This window comes from Eschscholzia californica, unplaced genomic scaffold (assembly GCF_041429995.1).
Source record: "Eschscholzia californica isolate CP2 unplaced genomic scaffold, dmEscCali1.0.p SCAF_1, whole genome shotgun sequence".
Lineage (NCBI taxonomy): Eukaryota > Viridiplantae > Streptophyta > Magnoliopsida > Ranunculales > Papaveraceae > Eschscholzia > Eschscholzia californica.
Window position 1 is genome coordinate 77,371,336 of NW_028238198.1, and position 16,093 is coordinate 77,387,428.

At 37.4% G+C, this 16,093-nt stretch overlaps 2 protein-coding genes across 3 annotated transcripts; both read left to right on the forward strand.

Annotated features, from left to right (window-relative positions):
* The first annotated feature begins 4,330 nt into the window (after positions 1 to 4,330).
* ISI1 (binding protein) lies at positions 4,331 to 10,840 on the forward strand. 2 transcript variants are annotated; one of them, XM_086655867.1, is made up of 7 exons: positions 4,331 to 4,856; positions 5,450 to 5,655; positions 5,756 to 5,854; positions 6,778 to 6,851; positions 7,682 to 8,365; positions 8,466 to 8,557; positions 9,379 to 10,840. In XM_086655867.1, the coding sequence occupies exons 1-5, from the start codon at positions 4,553 to 4,555 to the stop codon at positions 7,905 to 7,907; spliced, it is 909 nt and encodes a 302-aa protein (XP_086511993.1). In that variant the 5' UTR covers positions 4,331 to 4,552; the 3' UTR covers positions 7,908 to 8,365; positions 8,466 to 8,557; positions 9,379 to 10,840. The 2 variants fall into 2 exon arrangements, with proteins under 2 accessions (XP_086511993.1, XP_086511992.1); XM_086655866.1 differs by lacking the exons at positions 4,331 to 4,856; positions 5,450 to 5,655; positions 5,756 to 5,854; positions 6,778 to 6,851 and having other exon boundaries at positions 8,051 to 8,365.
* A 302-nt stretch (positions 10,841 to 11,142) lies between these two features.
* On the forward strand, positions 11,143 to 14,613 carry LOC147569386 (uncharacterized). Its single transcript, XM_086655868.1, has 4 exons — positions 11,143 to 11,662; positions 12,002 to 12,571; positions 13,616 to 13,764; positions 14,215 to 14,613. The coding sequence occupies exons 2-4, from the start codon at positions 12,386 to 12,388 to the stop codon at positions 14,351 to 14,353; spliced, it is 474 nt and encodes a 157-aa protein (XP_086511994.1). The 5' UTR covers positions 11,143 to 11,662; positions 12,002 to 12,385; the 3' UTR covers positions 14,354 to 14,613.
* The last annotated feature ends 1,480 nt before the right edge of the window (positions 14,614 to 16,093 follow it).

The following is a 16,093-nucleotide window of genomic DNA, read 5'->3' on the forward strand; positions in this document are numbered from 1 at the left end:
AGTTAGGCGTTACTTCCATTCCCGCTCTAACTTGAGGGGGAGTGTTAGAGTTCACTCCACTCGGCTAAACCGAGTGGCTTAGGCTCACATAATTATAGTAATCCTAGTAGGATTAGGATTCCTATTACTAGATAAACACATACTTAGTTAGTTTTATTTTTCTTAAACTCTTCTTGTAAACCTATATAAAGGATTAGATACATATTGTATAATCATGTTATTGTGTAATAAACAAAAGGTTTTACCTAAATCTCTCTCACACGATCAACATATCATCTTCTTCTTCTTCTCGGTCTCTCCGAAGCTCTCTCACTTCATCTCTCGGTCTCACCGGAGCTGCTGCATACTCCTCTCGGATTCAACCGAGTTCAGTCACCTTTTCACTCTCGGCTTCACCCGAGAGTCACTATCATACCTCTCGGGTTCAACCAAGAGTTACTGTCCTTCCTCTCTGTTCACACCGAGAGCAACTTCTTCCCACTACTCGGCTTCAACCGAGTTATTACTTCGTCACCCTCGGCTTCATCCGAGTTGATCACCAAGAGGATACTACCAACTTCAACTGGGATGAAGATCTTGCTGATGAAGTCCTACACGTTACAAACTTGATTGCTTTCAAACTTCCAACAACTTCGTTCTAAGGAAAAACTAATTCGCCAGATGAAACCGAATTTTCAAACCACCTTACCCTTAGAAAACCGAGAACAATTAGGACTAAATTAAGAGATGGTGGTGGTTGGATGTGGTAGTCGAAGTTGGTGGTCGGATATGAAGAAGAAGATGTTTTGTTTACCTTTAAAACTTTTTATGAGAAAAATTGACAAAATGCACAATTTTCTTTTTAAATTTTGGATCCCGAAAAATTTACTTGTTTTCTCGAAGGCCGACCTTTCGATGTTGTGGAGAAACAAGAGAGTCTTGAATTTTAACAAAACAATTGGATATAGAGTTAGAACCTTGATAAACGATTAAACAAGCAAGTTTGGAAAGAAAGAATGATCGTTCAGTTAGACGGTGTTGTCTGAACGTAACTTAAATTTCCAATCTCTCCCTCTCTCTCTCTCTCTCTCTCTCTCTCTCGAATCTTTCTCTCTCCCCTCTCGAGAGAAAGATCTGAGAGAGAGTGATTAATCTGATAGAGAAATCAAAGAGAGCGAAAAACAAAATGATAGTTGTGGACTTGTGGTGGTCGAAAGTGGTCCATAGATGGGATAAGTTGGAGGAAGAAGAAACTTAAAAGATAATATTAAAGGCGGATTGTGTTGGGAGGAAACAAAAGATCACAAATTTTTTTTTAGAATTTGTATTCCTAAAATTTATCCATTTTTCCAGAATATCAATTTTTTTTGTTGTTGTGATGATACTAGGCTTTGCCTAACTTGGTTAATAAAAAATTATCAAAGAAATATTTGATTTATCCATCTCCAACTGATTTTACAATGCACTCAAGAACTACTACCGACGAAGAGATTTTTTTAGGTGAGAGAGACTCTCCCCCTCCTTTTTCCCCCAAAACCAAAAACCTAAACCACCAGCCTTCCCTACAAATCCACCACCATCCCACCATCAATTTTCACATGTAATCCCAGATCTAAACCACCAACCATTACACATAAAGATCTACCCAGGAAATTTAATGATCAGCTAATCCCCAACGCTAAAAAACTGGCTTTTCATCCAAAAGTAAACACTATCAAATCTCTCACTCTAGTACATTAACTATCTAAAAAATCGGACAACAAGCAAAAGACAAGGATCTCGGGATAGGCGAAGGTATTTAGCGCAATCAACCCAGGGAAGTATACCGTATTGCTTTGAATCTCGATCATAACAAGTACTAGATCGAAGATAGGAGGGACGTTTATATTAACCCTAATCTTGGTACTAATTTTCCTTTAGATATTTTCACTTAATATCATCTTGCATGTTATTAATCGTTAGCTATCTATTCCCATCTTAAAGTATACCCATCTTAGAGTATTATTGTTTTCACCTATAATCAATATGTTGAAGTTGACGTCATATTATACTTCACTCTCATCATTATTAAACAAACCTAGGCTTAATCTCTTTACTCGCCTAATTCTTTCGACACAGGCCAATCCACTTCAGCTGTCTATCAGATATATGCTTAATCAAATAGTCATGTGTTCTACTTTCGGTCGAACTACTTACGATCAATTTGATCGGCCATCCTTGCTAGTTTCATCCATCTTTAACCGATATCAGTTTAGGTACATGTATCGTTCATTTGCTAGTCACCTACGCCTTTCAATCGGACCAGTAATAATAAGCATATATCTAAACTTTCCCTTCGATCGCGGTCGGCACTCTTCGTTGTATTTTTATCTCCATCTTAGTCGCGCAGGTTATGTTACTTATCTTCCAGCTCAATTTTTGTTGAGTTTATGTGTCTATGTTGATATTATAGATTTAACTCTGATTCCAAGTTCTGTAACATGTTCACTTCCACCCCTTTACGCAATTTTATTGCGATCTTTTGTCGGATTAGCAGGGTTTTCATACTCGGGTTATGACGGCAATCCCATTTCCCAGGTGTTTGAGCTGTTTCTACATTGTAGAATTCAATCGAATATGGTCTCTGTATATGAAGAATACTGGCGGGATATCCCGGAATCATCCTATGATTCCATCTTGCAGACACCCTCGTTTCTTCCGGAAATTTTGGGTGTATGTTTAATCCATCTTAAGTGTTACGAGAAGTTAGATACGAGCTTCATCTTTATAGCTACCAGCCGTACTCTCAAGATTAAATATGGTATCTTACTCAAGAAGAGCTGCCAGCCTTGCAAGCTACAGAATGAAGACTGCTCTACAAACAGAAGTTATACAATGCACCTCTTCAGTTCTGATATTTTGATGTATTACGTTACTTACTGTATTTATGTTTTTCCTCTTAGTAATCTGTAAAAGACTCTTTTATGTTAATGTATTCCCTTCAACAAAAAAAAATAGGGTTAATTCCGTTTTGGCCCCCATATTGTGACCAACTCACCGTTTTGGCCCCCAATTGTGTCCGGCAGTTCGTTTTGGCCCCAATTTCCTATTTGGCCCCACCATATTTTTGTAAGCTTCTCCATTATACCCTTATGGCAAATTCGTAATTTAAATGTGTTTTCTTTCTCTTTGTCCACCTCACCAAGCAATTTCCACGTCACATTTGTCCACATAAGGTCGCCGGAAAATGTCGCCGGAAAATGTCGCCGGCGACATCATTTCCGGCGACCACCATTTTTTTTTTTTTTTTTTTTTTTTAACTTCTTCTTCTCCAACCATCTCCTTCTTCTTCTCCAACCATCTCCTTCCTTCTTCTTCTCTCTCTTTCTCCTTCTTCTTCTCTCTCTCCTTCTTCTTCTCTCTCTCTTCCCCTCTTCTCTCTCTCTCCCCCTCTTCTCTCTCTGTTAGGTTTCCGGCGAAGGGAAACCCTTCGCCGGAAACCGTCTGGATCTGGGGAAAACCCCAGATCCAGACCCCTCTTCGTCTGGAAATTCCAGACGAAGAGGAACCCCTCTTCGTCTGGAATTTCCAGACGAAGAGGACCCCTCTTCGTCTGGAATTTCCAGACGAAGAGGACCCCTCTTCGTCTGGAATTTCCAGACGAAGAGGACCCCTCTTCGTCTGGAAAATCCAGACGAAGAGGAACCCCTCTTCGTCTGGAAAATCCAGACGAAGAGGAACCCCTCTTCGTCTGGAAAATCCAGACGAAGAGGAACCCCTCTTCGTCTGGATTTTCCAGACGAAGAGGACCCCTCTTCGTCTGGAAAATCCAGACGAAGAGGTGTCTGGATCTGGGGTTTTCCCCAGATCCAGACGGTTTCCGGCGAAGGGTTTCCCTTCGCCGGAAACCTAACAGAGAGAGAAGAGGGAGAGAGAGAGAAGAGGGGAAGAGAGAGAGAAGAAGAAGGAGAGAGAGAAGAAGAAGGAGAGAGAAGAAGAAGGAGAGAGAGAGAGAAGAAGAAGGAAGGAGATGGTTGGAGAAGAAGAAGGAGATGGTTGGAGAAGAAGAAGTTAAAAAAAAAAAAAAAATGGTGGTCGCCGGAAATGATGTCGCCGGCGACATTTTCCGGCGACATTTTCCGGCGACCTTATGTGGACAAATGTGACGTGGAAATTGCTTGGTGAGGTGGACAAAGAGAAAGAAAACACATTTAAATTACGAATTTGCCATAAGGGTATAATGGAGAAGCTTACAAAAATATGGTGGGGCCAAATAGGAAATTGGGGCCAAAACGAACTGCCGGACACAATTGGGGGCCAAAACGGTGAGTTGGTCACAATATGGGGGCCAAAACGGAATTAACCCAAAAAAATACTACTACCGATTCACTTGGCACAGTGTAGTCAATATTTTACAACTTTTTTTTTTTTTGTTGAAGAAATATTTCACAACTTAACCACCACCAAAGTAACACAAATCAAGATTAGCTATTGGTTTTTGTAAAAATTGTGTAAATCTGGCATTCCCCTTTTGTGCATCTCTACAGAGAAGGCGAAGATCAGATCAGGTGACAGTTTAGAGAGAGAGAGGAGAATGAATCTGAAGAAGCCAATTTGGGGGGAGGGTTTGAGTAATAGTAATAATAATAACAATGAGAAAGAATCATCAGCAAAATCATCAAGTGCTGTTGGAGAACTTGTATCTTCTCTAAACAAACAAAGATTGTACAGAGAAGTAACCCTAGCTCTTCGTACTGGGTTAAGAGATGCCAGTGCTGAGTTCTCCTTCCTTCGTGTTCGTGGTCTTCGTAATCTCCTTAAGTTCCTTCAATCCGTTGCTGAATCTGATTCCGCTATTCGTCTCTTCTCCCATAGCCAATCCCTTCCTCAACTTCAAGGTCTCTCTTTTTCTCTCTCTCTTGATTCATTTTGTCATGTCTATGCAATGTTGATTTCCTTCTGGTTTTCCACATAGGGCTCCGATTGAATTAATTTCATTTTAGCTAGAATTAAGGCTTACTTTGGGATTGCATTCTTATTGAGAACTAGGGCTGATTTTGGATTGCATTTTGTACTGCAATTTTGTGAGAATTAGGGCTAATTTTGGATTGACATTACAAGTATCTTTGTTGGACAGACTTGATTGAAATTGAATTACCCTTTTGCAATTTAGATAGAATAGAGCTAATCTGAAGCATAATTATTGTTACCCCAACCCTTGAAATCAATTCCTAGTTTTTGCCTAATTTTGATTATTTTTTGTCTAATGTTTGAGTGTGATTAGTTACTATTAAAGGGCTGACTTGATTGAAATTGAATTACCCTTTTGCAATTTAGATAGAATAGAGCTAATCTGAAGCATAATTATTGTTACCCAACCCTTGAAATCAATTCCTAGTTTTTGCCTAATTTTGATTATTTTTTGTCTAATGTTTGAGTGTGATTAGTTACTATTAAAGGGCTGACTTTCGATCTTTGTGTGGCATAATAGTGGTTCCTGTGTTGTTTCAACACTCATTTAAGCAATCCAAAGATGAACAAATACCAAATTTAGATCATATATTCTCTGTGGAGCCTATGAAAATTACCAGTCCGTCAACGGATACAGAAATCGCGCTTGCCCTCAGAGTTTTAGAAGGATGTTGTCTTCTACATGTTGGAAGTACAGCTTTGGCTCATCAGTTCAATGCAATCAAGGTGAGAAAAATTCTGGTTTAATTACTTTACTTCCTAAATTTATCACATCCTGATGATATTACGCGTTTCTTGAATTAATGTTGTTCTGATCAAAATGCAGGTATTGACAAATATACTGTCTACTAGAGGAATTCTTGAGCAAGGAGCATGCTTAGATGCATTTATCTCTATAATGTTAGATTCCTCAGCTAATCAGATGGTAAGTTTGTTTTTATTTAGATAGTTCGGAACATATGTTTATTACTGCATTGTTTTATCAATACTCAATACTCTATTAATTAGAAATAGTTTGGAGTAGGAAATTTAAGCACAATATTAGTTACTTGTGTTTGAGCTCATCTAATCTAGTTGCCTACGTCAAGTAATTATTAATGAAAAAATTAATAGAGTTCTAGCTAAAATGTTTATCTAAAAGATTCATCATGTTTACAATGCTTCTACATTTCTACCTTTGGTTAGTAAGAACATATTGTTATTTATACGAGTAAGAAATTGTAATGGAAGATATGATGCTTAGTCAAACGATGTAAGCAGATGAGTGGGAAAACATTACGTTGATAAGTTGATCGTCTATTCACATTTGGTCTTTGAACAACTATGAGCTTCGTAGTCCGGGCATATCAGTAATCTTCACGTAGGTGTGAATGTACCTCCTTTTTGTTCGTTCCATAGACTACAAACTAGTCACTTTTTCTTTTGTTCTCTTCTTCTAGAATTTATGCAGAAAAAATGGATATGTGACCTCATGTTTGGCAAAATGAAAGGAAAGGAAAGCGCGTAGGTCCAAATTGGTCGTTATTGTTAATGTAATCCAGATGGATGCGAGAAACCTATTATTAATATTTGCAGTACAGTGAATAGCATATTCTCGAATCTCGATACAAAAATGATACAACCACCTAAAAAAGCAAGCCTAGCCCAGACCTAAAGGGGAACCAAAGGCCTTGATTTCGAGTGAGAAAGTCCATCAAGAAAGAGATAGAGAGTTTTACCCGAAAATGAATTTTATTGAGTGTTTTTAGGTCTGGGGTAGTCTTTGACTTGTAGTTGTTGTATCATTGTTCTCGATAGTCTTTTCACTTCATTTAAAATTTTAGGAAATGAATTCAATCTCCTCTGCAGGAATTTGAAGCATGCCGTGGTATTGACAAAGTAGCAAGGCTCATTAAGGACAAACAAATGGATGACAACATAAGGTTAGCTATCTTAGCTACTACTCTTATATTTGGTTTGTCTATTCCTCCTGTCTCCTGCTAGATCTTGTACTTTTTTGTGTCTGCGAGGAATGAAAATTATGTTATACCAATGAAAACCTTATTAGTTAGGTCCTCGCGTTGGTTCCGCTTAAACCGAGTGAAAGTGTTTTTACATGATTTACATGTTTACTTCAAACAGTTACGAAACTATGGCTCTATTACAAGGTCTAAAATCTAAATATTTCCTAAAATATAAACAAACATGATTACATGAACATAACGCACACTGTTTTGTTGCTAATATTCTAAAATTGTATTATATGGACTAACTGCTTGGCGCAAAAAAGGAGAAGAAAGAAAATGATATCTGCCTCCATCTACTTGTTACCCACTATTTGCTTTACAAATTAACGACCAAACTAGTTTGAAGTCAATGATTCGAATTTCAAAGAGATTGAAAGGACTGAAGGGTTCTCAGGCTCAACATTGTTGTCTAATGTTTATCACAATTAAGAAAATATCATATACGATACCTCTTGGATGGAGCTGAATATTTCTAGACACCCTATTGAACCATTGCCAGATTTCAAAATATCTGCATGTTTCTTTGAGCCATTTGGTTCACACAAATAACGATTAGTTGCTGACATGGTTAACTTGACCGAGTACTTGGCTTAAATTTTGTGGTATGACATGATACAACCACATCACGGCTGTCTTCTTTCCTCCATTTTGTTTTTGGGTAATTCAAGATTATGTGTTTTTGTTATTGCCCAGATTCGATATCTGGTTCTACTACACAAATCCTGAAAACTTTCTCTTTTATCCAGATTGAAGTGTGGGGAGTTCTTGCTGCTATTCATTGGGCATCTAAACAGCAGGGAAAGACCTCCAAAGATGCGTGTACATGATGATATAAGGCGACTTTTGGGCGAGAGATCTGCATCGCTTATATGGGCAGCAAGTCAATTCGGGTCGACCCTGGATCCAGAGCAACGACAAACAGCTTTACATATCCAAGCTCGTCGTGTACTCGAGTCATTAGAGATCAACTGAGCTTAACAATGTCAGAAATTTTTTGTATGCATTCCTTTGGATTTAACCAACTGTAACATCAGAACCTGAAAAGCATTTGAGGTGGAAACCCTAAAAAAAGTTGTATAGACAGGTTATATGTAAAGGAATCTATTATATCATGTGGCAGGGGATAGATATCAACAATGTAACATCCTTATGTCAAAATGCTCAAATTTCCTTGATTGTGAAAAATTTGCGGTATCAGTATTTTCTTCGAGGGGAAAGCAAATTCAAGAAGCATGCCATATTCAGCTCCATAAGGCATTTTTCTTGTAACAATGATAAGACAACCGAAAAAAAGATATCGATAGACGATGGAGAGAGAAATCGAAAGATTTCAATTACAGTATTTTTTTTCAGGAGACATCATTTTCCTTTCTCTTCAGATAACAAACGGACTCTCAATAATGCCCTTAACAATCATGAGATTTGTCTAGGTGAATAAAATGAACGGTCAGATTTCTATCTCCTGTTTCTGTTTCTCCCACTTTACTGTCTTGATGTCGTTTCTCTCTTGTTCTTTCTCTCTCTCTTCAGAACTTTTGGGGAAAATATCTAGGGTTCCTCTTCTCTTCATCTTTTCTGCTTTATCTTCACACAAAAAAGCTACTATGTGGATCTAATTACAGGTATGAAATTTATAATTTCAGTTGCTAATTGTTTTTTTAACCTAATCTTTGCTGAAATCTGATGATTTAATTACTTGTTTTTTCTTTAATTTTCATTAAGAATTCGTATTGTTCTAGTTGTATCTTTTTAGCTGGAAACTGAGTAAATTGGGAAGAAATTACTTTTTCTTCTCTCACTCAAAATCCTTGTAGATAAATGGTGAAACCTTGAGATAGTCAGTTTTAGTAGTATAGGACAATAAAGTGGAAAAACATTTTTATATAGAATTGCTACTATGTGCTTAGGTTTGCCCTAATTATGTAGTGTGGTAGTATAATTTGGTTTTTGATGACACTGAAATTGATATGAATTTAATTTTGTGATTATGCTACTTTAGGTTGTTCTTGTATTGATAATTACTCTGGTTATTCTTACATAATCCCCTTAACTCATGTTTTAATTATGTTTCATCATAAATAGTAACCATTTTAGTTACGAAAACTACTTAAGTTAACTTAATCGTCTAAGAAAGTAGGAACTATTGAAGGTGTTGACTAACTGTCCAATGAGTAAACGTTTCCACAGGCTTATGCACTAGGTTTTGGTATTGGGTTTCTTTAGTTTTTTTTTCCAAAGTGAGAGGAAGTCGATATATGGTTATAAACGTTTAGGTCAATTCCTTCAAATTTGTAGTTGTTTTAAGGGTTGTTTCGCATCGGTAGATCACATAACAGGACAAGCACTAGACTCAGACCGACAGTTCGTTTTACTTCAATATTTTTTCGGTTCATCTTCTTATATTTATGCTTTGGGATTTGACTAGATTCATTTTCATTCTCAGGTACTCCAGTTTGAGGGACATAAAGCATGAATCTATTCCTTCATTCGACACATGGACAAAGCTGGGGTTTCCAAGACCTACAAACTTGGTGATCCGAGTAATACTGACATTATTGTTGAGTTGAGAAACAGAGAAGGAAGACGTGAACATTTCTACTGTCACTCATTCGTTCTCATCAAGAAAAGCAAGTATTTTGCTGATCGACTCTCTCATCCCAACACTAACAACTTTATCGAGCTTCCATGTTTAGAACTTGATTATGAATACGTCGCTAAGCTTTTGAGGATGCTCTATGTTTCTGAAGATTCACTCTTTGATCCACTAGATTCTGTCAGAATAGCTCTTGGTGTTCTTCAGGTAGCAGTTAGCTTACATTGTGAAGAAATCTCGAAGATATGCATTCAGTATCTTGAAGCTGTTCCTTGGGAAGATGAGGAAGAAGGAGAAATCTTGAAAATAGTTCAGAGACTGGGTTCATTAGCTGAACCTATATTAGCTAGAATACAACCCGTAGATCTTGAAGCCAGGAAAAATGTTTTCCTCTCTGCTATTCGTTTTCTCATGTCCACAAGTAGAACTTCTCCTCTCTTAGTTGAACTAAAAACTTCTGCTTGCGAACAAGTAGAATTCATGCTAATGGAAGATGAAGATGGCCCATTGGTCACAGTTGATGATGAAATAAAGGCCGAGGTAAAATTGGGTGTTTCGGATATGTTTCCTGTATTTGAGAAAGAATTTAGCTCTCTTCTGCAGGAATCCTATCCTTTATCCGAAGAAGTTGAGAACAAGATCATGCAGAGTTTGTTGGATTTGGAGTGGATGAATACCGTTCTCACCAAGATGAATCTATCGCTGGATTTCGTTTCTCGCTGGATTCAGATTTCAGATCATCTCTTGGAGATAATTCAAGATGAGAAACTAGACTCCATCTTATGGGGTTTGAAAGGGAAGCTCATAGATGTCACGGGAAAGGTTTTGGAAGCTATCGGTTATGGAAAGGTGAGTCTTCCAGTGCCAGTCCGGATACAGTTTTTGAAGACATGGCTTCCATATATTAGAAAAATGAAGCCTCTACTGGATTCGGAAGGTAACGAAGAGTTGGGTTTTCCATATAAAATGGCTGATGATTCATGCGAGAATATCGAAAAGGCTATAATCTCGATAGTGCTAGGGTTGCCAGTAAATGACCAAGCTGACATTCTTTCCGACTGGATTCAGACCAACCAGGAAAATTTTCCAGACTTGAGTGAAGCCCTTGAGGTTTGGTGTTATAGAACCAAGTCCTCAAAGAGAAGATTGATGGTCGGTTTCGACGAAGTCGGTAATGCTACTGTTACTCTTTGATAGTTAAGTGTATCCAACTTCTATTCTATATTTATCTTGTACAATTATTTGGCTTTGGCCCTTCATGAAACCATTTTTAACAAAATTATTAGCATGAGTATGAGATTCCTTGATTAAATGTTGTTGAATTATTTAATAGTTTTATGGAAAGTGCTTTGAAAGTAATGCAGATCAACAACATCAGTTGACCATTTGAAGTGGTAGTTGATGTGTATGTGTTAGGTTAGGTGGTATATCAAACTATGTTGTTCCATATTCATAGGATATGAAAAACATATTCGGAAAGACTTGAAGGAATATTATGGGTGAATAGTTTAACACGCCGTACCTAAACACGTCAATGGGCAGATCATGAGGTCAAAAATAGAGAGGTCTCTCGCTCCGTACTTAGAAATCGGTAGAGGTATGTAGCAATTGATTAACAACTTTTTTTCAGTGTTCATCATGAAAGAAGAGATTTTCTAGGGTTTGCCCAACTCGGTTTGATGAGGAACTCCTTAATCATCATAGTTGATAGTTCATCTGGTGGTGGTTTATAACTTAGGACACTTTGTACGCAATTTCGCGACACTTTGCAATTAGTTTTAGCTAGTCTTTTGTAGCTATTTTCTCGTCTGTCTCTTTATGCAAGATTCCGAGTCTCTTATCTGAGACGTCCATGCAAGGCTTATGACACACTATTGAAATTTTGTCTCACTTTCGAGTTTCGATGATCCTTACGGAAGCATTTATAGCTACAGTTTTAGTATTGTTTTTTGCATGTGGTTTGAGTGATAGTTCTCATGCTAAATGGCCCCAAATAGGGTCGACTACATGCCGAAGTGACTGAGACATCTCTCTCAATAGGATCCATCCGATGGGAGTCCACCACATAAATGTTGGGCTCGAATGCCTAAGTGACTGAGACATCGTGGGAGTTAACCACATAAATGTCCGACCTGTGATTTGCCTTCATATTTCGATCCATTTAGCATTTTTCGTTTTTGCCGCACATTGCAGGTAAATGTCATGATAGAAAGTGCTTCTGTCAACACTTGGTTGCTCAAGTGGTTTAAGTTGTTGACATATACTCCAAAAGTTCCCCACGAAATCAATCCTTTGTTTTTTTTGAATAAAGCTTTCATTAAATAAACCTAATACAAACGTATCTGCTAGAATAGTCCGAAGGACTAAAAGTTTAAAAGAGAACAGATACATTATATGAGGAAGTTAACTGAAAGGACGAAAGAGTAACTCTCTTACGTCTGGGGACTAAAAGCCGATTGCGCCAAGTTGTGAGCCTAAATCAATCCTTTGTTGATATCGTATATTGGATGAGGGAATTCCAATTTTTTCTAGTATAAAAAATCCAACGGCTGCCATCCGCATGCTCATATAATCAATGTGAAGGGTATTTTGGTAACTTAATCTATAAAATATCAACGATGTCTCTTTTCTGGTTATCGGTTCGAAACTTCTAGTTCTTCTTCTTCATCTTCATTTATTTCTTTTTCTCTCACTAGAAAAGCTCCGTTTAATTCAACAACTCTTTCACTTTCTCTCTCTCTCTATCTTCTGTCTCATCGTGTCTTCTCCGAATTGTTCTGATCTTTCTTTTACTGGTTAATTATTATACTAAAATTTTGTCGATTAGAATAGATAAAGAGAGGATCGACGAACGATAATGGCGAAATTGTATGTACAAGCAATACCACCACCAGATCTGAATAAGAACACGGAGTGGTTTATGTATCCTGGTGTTTGGACAACTTATATATTGATCCTTTTCTTTTCATGGCTTGTGGTTTTATCTCTCTTCAATTGTACACCTGGCATGGCTTGGACTATTGTTAATCTCTCTCATTTCGTTGTAAGATTCTCTCACCCTTCGATTTCCTTGAATTCTTATTCTTTCTTAATTTTGATTGTTTCTTACATGCAAATTGTAGATATGTGTGTCAAATGATTTTTATTTTTAGGGTTAGGGCTTTTTTTTGCTGCATGATTTGATCTCTTTGTTGTTAATTGCTTATCTTATTTGGGTTTTTATTAGGTTTTGTTACTGAATTTGGATTCAATTATTTTTTCTGTTGTTCGAAGAATGTAAAATGTTCATATAAGAAAACTTTGTAGCTTGTTAAAAGTGAAAACTTGGGAGTTGATCTAGTATTGGTATAGTTTCTTTTCGTTCGTTTAAGCTAATTTGGGGGTTTCTTGATCAAAATATGATTACCCATAAATTAGATGACAATGATGTATGTGCACAAACAGAAACCAGTAGGCTTGTCAATATGGGTATATGATACTATTGTTTAGACATTTGTTAGGGGAAGTGACCGAAGTTGAATTGTTCTTGTCGTTGTGTGATGGGTTGCACAAGGAGGCTAGACCGAAGTGCTTTTTGGAAGGCGAAGTTTGAGAATTACCCAAATGTGATTTTAGTGCTTAGAAAGAAGTAACCAATTTGAGGTCTATATGCTTTGAATCATTCTATATAAATATGGTTTATCTCTTTGATGCATGCACTTTTTAACGAATAGTAGTAATTATTGAATCGAGTCATGAAGCAACAAAATGCAGATCCTAATTGGACGAAATACCACCACACTCAGTCTTGTATAGTTTAGAATGCAAAACATGTATATCATATACAAATTGAGTCAAATAAGCAGAATGGGGTTATATTTTAACAAGGGGCTGACTACTAACGGTTTGAGCTTTTTATACTAATATGCCTAGATCCAGTTGCTCTGTTTATAGGAAGAGTAAAGCTGTCCCATTTTTTTTGAGAAAATGGTGGAGACTTGAACTAAAGCTAACAAAATTTGGCGTCTTGGAACTTCGTTAAACTTCTCATTCGTTACTAGTTGAGTTTTTTCATTGCCACTAAGGATGATTTATATGCCTTTTTTAGGTCACTTATTACTTCTTCCACTGGATGAAAGGAACTCCATTTTCTGAAGACCAAGGAATGTATAATGGACTGACCTGGTGGGAGCAAATCGACAGCGGGAAGCAGCTAACTCGGAACAGAAAATTTTTGACTGTCGTACCAGTGGTACTGTAAGTATACCCAAATTAATATCTTCGCTGTTAGAATCTCAGTCGTCAATTTTTGGAGTTTTTTGTACTGATGATTTGCTAAGCAACGCTCAAAATTTTCCATATATAATTTATTGGTTCTCAGAACATGTCAGTTGTCTCTATGAGGTTATAATGTTGCTGGAAAAGCAGAAGTTCCTTGGCTTACATTTTTTTTCTATCCATGACCTAGAGGATGGAGTTTTTTTTTTGTTGAACTTAGAGGATGGAGTTGATGTAGTATCTTGCCATATGTCCATACATATGTATTACAAGTTTTTATCTGGGTTATCGGTTTATCATGTTTTTACATGGTAGTTAAAGGATCTTGAATATCATAGAAGTATTAGATTGAATTAACAAATGGGTAACACTGATTTTTGAACTTCTACCAATTTTAGATATCATAGCTAGCATTTGTGTTTTTCGCAGATACTTGATGGCCTCACACACAACTGACTACCAACAACCTATCCTTTTCCTCAACACACTTGCTGTATTCGTCTTGGTCGTTGCCAAGTTCCCTAATATGCACAAGGTTCGTATCTTCGGAATCAATGGTGACAAGTAAGTTGGACTTGATCTAGAACTCGGTGAAAAATACGTTGGACTCAATCAAGAAGTCGGCGTCCCGTCTTTTCTTTTGTTTGTAAAAGCCTTTGATATTTCTTCCTTTGTTAATGACCTATATCAATCGTATGTACATAACTGGAAAGGGTACTTCAATGCTTTTCAATGAGTTGGTTTCCCTTCTACGTTACCTTCTTTTGTCATTTTAAAAGAATCTCTTTTTGTTATCTTGAAGTATCAATTATAACATCGTTACAGTTAGAATGGTTTATCTTAGATGGTCTATAATTTTTTGTTGGAACTTGGAACCAACTCGTATGTTCTTGAAATAACTAGTCACATCCCGAAATCATCTTCAACGTTCTTTTGTTAGAAAGGACTGAAGTTCCAGGCCAAGCACTGGGTCTTTCGACGGGCCATGAAGGCATGCGAGTGACTCACAGTCAGAGCATCGGGTCACTGGTGCAGCATGCAACTTCGATGTCTCTTGTTGTCAGTGGCTTATTCTTGTATGACCTGAAATGACCTGCACTCGTGATCAAGACAAATTCTAGCTTCTTGTAGCTTCGAGTCTGTCTGTTGACACGATCAAATCTTCCCTCTTCTAGGAAGCTGCTTAGGAAATACTTCAATGCATATATTTCAATGTTAAAAACAATCAATCTTAACTATTCTAGAAATATATAATGAAGTTCAGCGGACAATGATTTTTGTTAAAGCTAATTTTCATATCTGTGACCAGCTTACTATCTTCGCAGCCTTCCTGTGGCCTTCTAACCCTCTAGGTTTCCCATTTCCTTCGCTGTGGCCTTTCAATCCTCTAGGTTTCTCTTCAGGAGTAATGGTTTCATTCACTGGGAGCCTACTTCGTTCTTTTTTAGATTTGCCCTCCTAGTTTCTTATTTCAGTTGTGTATTCCTTTTTCTTTTCGCGTCGGGGGTTCCTACTTACGCAGGTACCTTCCCAGCGGAGAAGGTCCTTTCCTCCCCTCGGACAAAGAGCGAGAGAAAGACCAGCATAAAACTTGCGAGGGGGGACTTCTACCAGAGGTAAGAGGGATTTGAGAAAAAGAAAAGAAAGAAAGAGAAAAAAAAAGGATTATTGCCAGAGTGATATTTGCGGAAAATATTAGTTAAAAAGGTCAATCAGAAATATTTGTCGAGGGACAAATAGGTAGCTGGTGATATTTAAGGGATCAATGTGCGATCTATTGGACAGTCGGGCGTGAATGGCGAGGATTTAGAGAGAGAAATCCAACCAGTTTCTCCCATCCTCACCCTCATTATCGTTCAGACAGAGGAGGTTTGTGAAGGCGAATCCAATATGTTGATTGACTCCTCAGACGAGATTTCAGTCAGACAACTTCGAAGATCTACTCGTCATATCTCAAAGTCTACTACAAAAACAACACTGAACGACAAATGAATCATTGAATCTTTTCGCTTGGAATTGTTGGAGATTAGGGAACGACCCGACAAAGGAAACACTCTACTAGTTCCTAGCTTCAACCAAACCAGATTTGGTGTTTTTATCAAAACTAGATTTTCTAATTTTAATTTTATTAGATCTTTTGGTCTCATTAATCTATTTTCATGTCCCGCCCCAAGACTGTGGTGAGGGACTAGTTCTTTTGTGGTCTAACAGTATAAATATATACCAAGAATGTAACAAGAATTAGCCCTTTAACTTCACTGTAATAGAGCTAAATTTCAAATGGGAGCTTTTGAGGATTAACTTAAAG

Excerpts from the sequence above, each read along its gene's own strand:
- ISI1 (XM_086655866.1), top strand. The coding sequence starts at position 9,430 with ATGGACAAAGCTGGGGTTTCCAAGACCTACAAACTTGGTGATCCGAGT.
- LOC147569386 (XM_086655868.1), top strand. The coding sequence starts at position 12,386 with ATGGCGAAATTGTATGTACAAGCAATACCACCACCAGATCTGAATAAG. Across the intron at positions 12,572-13,615 it reads TTAATCTCTCTCATTTCGTT|GTCACTTATTACTTCTTCCA; the intron begins GTAAGATTCTCT and ends TGCCTTTTTTAG. Across the intron at positions 13,765-14,214 it reads ACTGTCGTACCAGTGGTACT|ATACTTGATGGCCTCACACA; the intron begins GTAAGTATACCC and ends TGTTTTTCGCAG.